Source organism: Drosophila ficusphila, unplaced genomic scaffold (genome assembly GCF_018152265.1).
Source record: "Drosophila ficusphila isolate 14025-0441.05 unplaced genomic scaffold, ASM1815226v1 contig_791, whole genome shotgun sequence".
Taxonomy (NCBI): domain Eukaryota; kingdom Metazoa; phylum Arthropoda; class Insecta; order Diptera; family Drosophilidae; genus Drosophila; species Drosophila ficusphila.
In genome coordinates this window covers 6,146,408-6,154,397 of record NW_025064737.1, presented here as the reverse complement: position 1 = coordinate 6,154,397, position 7,990 = coordinate 6,146,408, and the positions used below count along the sequence as shown (strand labels likewise).

Genomic DNA, 7,990 nt, shown 5'->3' with positions numbered 1-7,990 from the left:
ACTACTAAATGCTTTTATGCTCATGTTATCAATTTCGTAAAGAATTCCCTTAAAATGGGAAAAATTGTTAGCCTTGACTCATTACACAGAAACCAGGTTACAAGTTAAGAATAACTTTTTAAATATTAAAAAAAGATCAAGCATAAATATATATATATATACCTTTGATTTATTTCCGAATTATAACGATTTTATCAGAATACAATCCGATGGAAACGTAGAAGGAAACAGGGAATCCAATATCGAAGAAGACCATCAAACGGGGGCGTTGAGTAGGGCGGCATGGTAGGCAACATGCTCAGCGATAAAGGTGGCGATGTAGAAGTAGCCGTGGTCGTACCCCTCGCGTTGCTTGAAGATGGTCTGAATGTGATCGTTACCGGCAGCGGCGGCCAGGAGGTTCTCCGGCAGAAGTTGCTTGCCAGCGAGGAAGTTGTCTGCTCCACCTTGGTCAATAAAAAGTTCCTGCGGGGTGCTCTCGTACTGGGAAACCAGGTGCGTGGCATCCCACTGGGCCCAGTCAGCCGAATTGGGTCCCAAGTAGCCGGCAAAAGCTTTTTGGCCCCACGGGCATTCCGTGGGATTGGCTATCGGTGCGAAGGCTGATACCGACTGGTACAATCCTGGGTTCTTGAGGGAACAGATCAAAGCTCCATGGCCACCCATGCTGTGGCCGAAGATTCCCCGCCTGCCGGGAACGACGGGCAGGTTGGCATTGATCACATCCACCAGCTCCTGAGTCACGTAGCTGTACATCTTATAGTGCTTGGACCACGGCTCCTGCTTGGCATCCACATAAAAACCAGCCCCGCTGCCAAAATCGTAGGCATCATCTTGGCCGGCGATTTCCACACCCCTGGGCGATGTATCCGGATTCACTACGATCAGGTTGTAGCGGGCGGCATGCTGCTGGAAGCCGCTCTTTTGGATGAAGTTCTCGTGGTTGCAGGTAAGTCCGCTGAGAAAGAAGAGCACCGGGCATGGTTTATTTTCGAGAGCGGCCGGCGGCAGGAAGACGCCAAAGGTCATGTCGCAATCCAGAGTGCCGGAGCGGTGACGGTACACACGCTGCTCGCCCTCAAAGCACTTGGCGGTGGAGACTTGTTCGAGCGTCATATTCTGCGGTAAAGTAATAGTACAAATCAATATTTAATACAAGAAATCAAATAATTTATAAAATTTACGTGTGGCTAAAAATAAGCGATAACAGAAAGTGTAACCATACAAAGTGCGCTGAAAAGTCCTAAATTAATTCACATGTTTAATTTTAAATACAGCCGCCAAAGTATTTAAGTGTGCCCGCACACTTAAGAAAATACTACAAATATTAACGATAGGCCAAATTCCCATCACTAGAAAAGAAGAAGATGTTGCTTATTTGCAAAATTGCAATTGCTTGTTGTTTTTAACGTTAATAAATAGGAAATTTCCGCTCAACACAAGCCGGAAAATGTCGGAAGAAGCAGCTAGCACCTCGGCCTTTGGCTTTAAGAAGCGTACCATAAAAAAAGGAGCCGCCATGCGTCGCAAAAAGGAAAGCAGCAGCAGCAACGAATCAGGTAGGACAAACTTTACCGCCAAAAGCAAACTTGGATAAATAATTGAATATTTCCAGCCAAAAGCAGCGATGAGGATGCCAAGGGCAAAGCCAGTGCCTTAGTGCGTGCAGAAAATCGCAGAAAGCGCACGAACCCTAACTTTCAGAGCACAAAGACATTAAACAAAGCAAAGCGCCAGGCGGGAGCACCCGATGAAGACGCCACATCTTCCGCCTCCGATGATGACAAACTAGGTATTGCATACAAATCTAAGCGAGAGGCGCTTCCCAGTGGGCCACAGGACCAGGGAGCCACGTCCATTAATGAAATGGATACAGAATTAGACCGCGATGCCCAGGCGATCCATGCACGTGCCCTGAAAATCAACGAGGAACTTGAGGGCAAGGCGGATGATAAGATATATCGCGGAATTAACAACTATGCGCAGTACTACAAGAAGCAGGACACGGCAGCGGGAAATGCCAGTTCGGGGATGGTGCGAAGTGGTCCAATAAGAGCTCCTGCTCATTTGAGAGCCACTGTGAGGTGGGATTACCAGCCGGATATCTGCAAGGATTACAAGGAAACGGGGTATTGCGGATTCGGAGACAGCTGCAAGTTTCTACACGATCGCAGTGATTATAAGGCTGGATGGCAGCTTGAAATGGATCACGAGAATCAGCGAAGGGGAGATGCCGATTCCGACGGGGATGATGGTAAATACGAGATTCACTCGGACGAGGAATCACTGCCTTTTAAGTGCCACATCTGCCGACAAAGTTTTGTCAATCCCGTGGTAACAAAGTAAGTATTTAGAAAAGTTTATAGAATTTGCACCCTTACTAATGACGACTTAAGCTTTAAATCATTTAATTTTATAAATAACCTTAACTAATAATTTAATTCTAGATGCAAACACTATTTCTGTGAAAAGTGTGCCTTGGCCCAGTACAAAAAATCGCAGCGCTGCATAATCTGCTCCCAGCAAACCAATGGCATTTTCAATCCCGCCAAAGAGCTGATAGCTCGTCTTAAGACAATACCCATGGAAAACTCCGATAGCGATGAGGAGCACCTCGGAGCGACGGAAAAGAACGACGAGGAGGAGGTTGAGGCTCAGGAGATTTCTTCCGCCGAGAGTGATTAAAGTTGAATAAATACCACAGTTTTTAATTCCTGTTTAGAGGGCGTTAGTACGATTATGCCACTGCCAACTACTGAAGGAACATTCATAGTTAAGGTGGTAAGAAACTTTTAAAATGTTTTCTAAGAATTGAAATGAAAATTGAAATTGTAAGAAACTTTTAAAATGATTTCTACGAATTGTAATGAAAATTGAACTACCAACGAACGATGGCAATATGCGAATAGCTTCTGGGTGTATTACATATCTTTTGACATGTAAAAAGTAAAGTTTTAAAGCTTTATCAGCGATAGATGGCGCTCTCAAGATAATAAATGCAGTAGACCCTACATTTTAAAATAATGAAACCTGAAAGCTTGTTTAAAAATATATAACATTGAATTTTACGTTAACATATATATATATTTTTTAATCACAAATTTGGTTGTGAATTTCCTAGGTCTTTTCTTAGGCACTCTTGAACTTTCTGTTTGCATTTGTACAAGTTCAAATATCCTTACGGCACTTTTAAATCTTTAAAATTTGTTTTCAAGCTGATAAGGCACTATTAAGGTATTTTTTAAAATATTATATTATTTATTCTTATTATTACCTTATTATTGTATAATTGTAAATGTCTCTCGATCTATTCGTTAAAATTAATAGAGGAAACTCACCTCGGACATGACGTGGCCAAAGCTAAGTACTCCGGTGAATCTTTTCCGAAGAGTTCCACCTGCGTTTATGGAATATGCAAAAGAGCTGTTACCACTCACGCTTGGCAGACGCACCGAATGTCTTCCCATGCCCAATGCCGCTTAGCTTGGGTTTATGTGACACTAGCCCACGGGAGTTGGAACAAATTTAGGATTTCAATGCTGTATTCAATAACGTTTGGCTTGAATAAGCCAAGGCCAACTATGGCCCTTCCTGTGGGGGAAGTCAAGGGTGAAACAATCAAGCAAACACAAAATTGAAGATGGGCAAGGAACTAAAACCAGCGGCCAATGTCTAGCGCAATTTTATATCCATAATTCAATTGTCCGGTTTCGTTCGCATTTTACATAAGGGAATTCGTTTGACTTTGCCCCGCTAAATTCAAAAATCTCCTGCCAAACTTCTAGGCCACATTGTTCTGCAGCACAAAGCCGAAATATTGGCCAATTGTAACGAATCGAAGCTTAGCCACAAATTTTCACAATCCATCCCGAATTCCCTGCCCACCCGTTTCTCCCAGTTCTGGCCATGCAAAATATAAGCCATGAGCACATAAGCTTCTAAAAACAAAGCAGCTACCCAGGCTGAGCCCAAAAGTTGAAGCTTCTATCCGTGATCCGGGCCAAAAATAGCCCATAGATGGTTTAATGTGGAAGGGTAGTTGAATGGGAAAGGGAAAGGGGAGAACATTTTTAAATTTCTGCTCGATTCTAAGTTTGCCAAATCTTAAGGATGTTTAATAATTTAAATTTAAATTTAAATTTATTAAATTTAAAACGAAAGACAACAAAATATAATATTAGAACTTTTGTTCTTATGACTGTGGTACATTATTATTTCTATAACTTTTGTTTTGCTGTTTATTTGCAGACTTATTTAACTTCACACAACATTACAACAATCGAACACAACTCCATTTATATTTACAAGATTTTCTTCTAATTTGCAAACTGTTTTAAGGATAACAATCACAGGACTTCATTTATGTAGGCGCGCAGCTGGTAAGTCACGTTCGAATTTTCTCACATTTTATGTGCCACTCACTTATTGGCAGTGCAATGGTTAATTGAATGACAAAGTCGTGCATGATGAACGCAACTCAATTGAGGGGGCGGCAATGATTGTTGGGGTCTAAAGCTAAGGCGTCAATAAAACGGCCGCCCAATCAGTTTTAATTATTTCCATAAATGCGAAAGTGAGCGGCATACGTGAGCTCTGAAATTTTATAGTTTCTGTCAGTGGCTTTGATTGCCGGAGCGCATTAAGTCGGATGGGGTTTGAGTTGGTATTTCGAGAAAGACGGTTAATTTTTCCGCCTAATTAGGAAGAAGAAATTTGTGTGTGGTTGTGCACACGATTGCGTTTCGGCCTCAAATTAATTAGGCGTTAAATGTGTTTGACGCCTTCAAAAACCAACTAAATTTGGTTGTTTCTAAGAATGTTGTACTTGCACGTCGAAAAATACAATACAAAAAAAAAAACAACATAATCATTAAAAATTAAATTACCAACTGGACTGCAAACAAACTTAAAGTACCAACGAAATTCTTTGTTACTTCGACTTTTGGGAATAGTTTTTCATTTTTTCAAATGAAGTAAATTAAATTTTGATATGCTAGATATTTGGTTATTTATTTATTTGATTTTCCTTTGTTCTATTGATGTTTTCCTTGTGTGTATATCTAAGAGCAGCTGTCTGCACGTTTTACTGGGCTGCACGCTGTTTGTTTTCATTCGCCTTTATTTATTGGCTTCTAATGTCATTGACTATTATCCCACGGGCCGGAGAGCTAAGGCCGAGTTGCCCTTCCCCTGGATTTGCTGCCCGGACTCGAGCTCAACTTGTCGCTTATTGTGTCAATTATCATTAATTTCTAAATGCCCTCCTGTCCGCACCAAGGTTGTAGCACCTTTTTGAATGATTCTGCTCCGCTCGGAGCTCAGTCCAACTTCCAGTACGTGTCCTGGCCATGTTGAAATGTCACCCTTGGCCAAATAAATTGTTGTTGCCTGTGCGTTCTTTCACCGGGACACCAAGGACACCGTGCCAGAACATTCTTAAAGTTTTCGAAACTTTGCCATTTGTATTTATGCTTTGACTTTCGATAATTTATTGTCCGTTGAATATTAAGTTTCGATCGTCGACCAGGAGTAATGTTGCAGCTAGGGATTAACTTTAGTTTGAAATCGAACAATTGAGAGCGCGATATAGCTATGTAATTATTGTGTAAATTAACCCCCGACTGCTGCACATAAATAATAGACAACAACAATATTATGAAACCGCAAAAACCCCAGGCTCATTAATCTTTCACTTAATAGTCCCGAATAATTAAGCACAACAATTGCACGGGCCCCTGCCGACCAATTAAAAGCCAATTTAAAGCGATAACAATTTATGAAAATCCGCAATTGAAAAGAAAAACCATTTTCTAAGCGGAAACAAGGCCCCCAAGCGAATGTGTGTGATTGTGTAAGTGTGTGTGTGTGGGGCATCACAAGTTATGGCCCACAAATCTGTGTCTTAGATAAAAGTTCATGCCCCTGCAAACACGACCGCAGCTTTAATTTATAACAAACATTCTGTTCGGTGGGGGGCCGCTGGGGGGGCTTTCAAAGAATCTTTGACACTTGCACTGCGCTGGCAGCTATCCAGAGGCTGCCGAAGAGCAAAAAGAAAGTTTTCTTCAAAACAAAAACCACTCGACATGTCCGGCCACAAGAATGCTTGTCGCTGGTTAGCCGCAATGCAAATAAAGATAAAATGCAAAGTGGGCAAAAACTGGCCAAATGCAGCAGGGCCACAATAGCAGCTACAGCGTGCAAACAAATCGCTGCTACTTTTACGCCATTTTCGAATTGATGTTGGTCGATTTCTTGGGAACCCTCGAACCCGAAGCCGAACCCAACCGAATCTCCTTTCGGTTTTCTGGTTTACGACTTTATGAGAGTTGCCCGCTTTTGGACAGAAACTTTTGCCTGCACTTTATGATTTTTGCGCAAACTTTTGTCAACTCGGCTTTCTGTTTGTTTGTCGCCCATTCTTTATTGACGGCATGAGCAGAGCAGATGCCTTATGTCTGCTGTTCCCAGCATATTGATGTTTATTATACTCGTAACGTATAAAAATATTCAAAAAATAAAAATGAACAAAACAAAAATAATAAGAAGGTAACAAAAGTTTGTGTCGTTTCCTCGGAATTCCTTTCAATTGCGTGAAAAGTTTTTGCAATTGCCAGCAGCGAAAGCAGAAATCAATATATTCTTTATGGATGTGTAAAAATTGATCTTCATCGGGTATAAAATAAATTGGAAATTTTGAGGGCCAACAAGTATGATACCTAGTAATAAAAGGAACTTACAACTTGATACTTTGTATCACCAACACTTTTTACCAGAATTCGTTTACTTTTCAGGAAAGAGTACTGCATATTTCTACAGAACTTGAATTTCGGATAAGTAGTTATGTTGTTTTATTCATTGTCACTTAACTTAATTCGGAAATAAAGAATAAGTTTGCTCATTCTCATAAAAAACATCGGCAAATTAAGTCACCACTCCCACAAGTAATTGCCCTAAAAGCAGAATCGTTAAAAAATCCAGCCCGAAATCTAATGTTTGCGCCTTGCCCGTGAATGTCCGGCACGAATGTTTTAGGTCCGGCCATTCTCGTGTGAAATCGGGGCAGTCGACGTATCCTGTGCACAGTTACAACTTCCGGCCAAACACACAAATGAGCTACAAAATACATTTCCAGCCACAGCAACAATAACAACATGCCTGCAATGAGCAAGGACTAAGACAACAATAGAATGGTTGACTGGTCTCCATGTCCTTTTCAGTCTAAGCAAATGAGGCCATTTTACTGGGATAAGCCTGCGAAAGCGGAGAAAAGGCGGGACGGGAGGTGTGCTCGGAAGGAAAACCATTGTCCAGTCTAAAAAGTTTCAATAAGGAAATATGGGCAAATAAAATAAATGAAAAGTGTCTAAAAAATGTTACTTTAATAAGCTAAAGAATGGAGAAGACAAAAAGCTAAATGCTTTCGAGCGAATGTGTGTATTAGGGTGTGTCAAGGGTTTTTGCTTTTGACAGTTTTGCGAGAGTTTAAACAACAAGTAGCCATTTGCCGTTTTCCGGACTTCCTTTGCCAGTTGCTAAGCTGAAAATATTTTCATTATAAACTTTGCGACAGGTTTTCCCCTCTAAAGTGTGTGTGTTTGTGAGTGAGTGTGTGTGTGACTGTGTGTCGGTGAACAGAAACGGAAATGCGCCATTAACTGGCAAGTCAAGCTTATTAGCTGCAATAAAAAATAATAAGCTGCAAAGTTATGTTGCAATTGTGGCATATTTTTTTACCCAACAGACAGTCTATTGCGGTGCCTTTCACGTATACGTATACGAGTATAGAAACCGTATTCTTGGCTTTTCTTGTGTTGGAAATTCTTTGCTACTTACTGACTTGCCTTTTTGCACTTTTCTTTCTTCGCCGAAGGAAAAGTTTTCCCCACATTGTGCTTCTGTCTGCGGGTGATTGTGTGACAGCCAAGGACAACATGCCAAAGGGGACAGCCTTTCTTTCAGTCCGCCAACGCAGAGAGCAAATTCAAGT

The 7,990-nt window shown here is 41.2% G+C and overlaps 2 protein-coding genes across 3 annotated transcripts; one reads left to right on the top strand and one right to left on the bottom strand.

Annotated features, from left to right (window-relative positions):
* Positions 1-147: 147 nt before the first annotated feature.
* Positions 148-3,573, bottom strand: LOC108101118 (S-formylglutathione hydrolase). Of its 2 annotated transcripts, none has more exons than XM_017205338.2 (2): positions 3,339-3,573; positions 148-1,119 (listed from the first exon to the last, which is right to left on the bottom strand). In XM_017205338.2, the coding sequence occupies exons 1-2, from the start codon at positions 3,465-3,467 to the stop codon at positions 256-258; spliced, it is 993 nt and encodes a 330-aa protein (XP_017060827.1). In that variant the 5' UTR covers positions 3,468-3,573; the 3' UTR covers positions 148-255. The 2 variants fall into 2 exon arrangements, with proteins under 2 accessions (XP_017060827.1, XP_017060828.1); XM_017205339.1 differs by lacking the exon at positions 3,339-3,573 and adding an exon at positions 1,185-1,299.
* LOC108101117 (E3 ubiquitin-protein ligase RNF113A) lies at positions 1,361-3,078 on the top strand. The gene is made up of 3 exons (XM_017205336.1): positions 1,361-1,559; positions 1,616-2,342; positions 2,448-3,078. Exons 1-3 carry the CDS (start codon positions 1,451-1,453, stop codon positions 2,683-2,685), a joined length of 1,074 nt encoding a protein of 357 aa, XP_017060825.1. The 5' UTR covers positions 1,361-1,450; the 3' UTR covers positions 2,686-3,078.
* Positions 3,574-7,990: the final 4,417 nt, after the last annotated feature.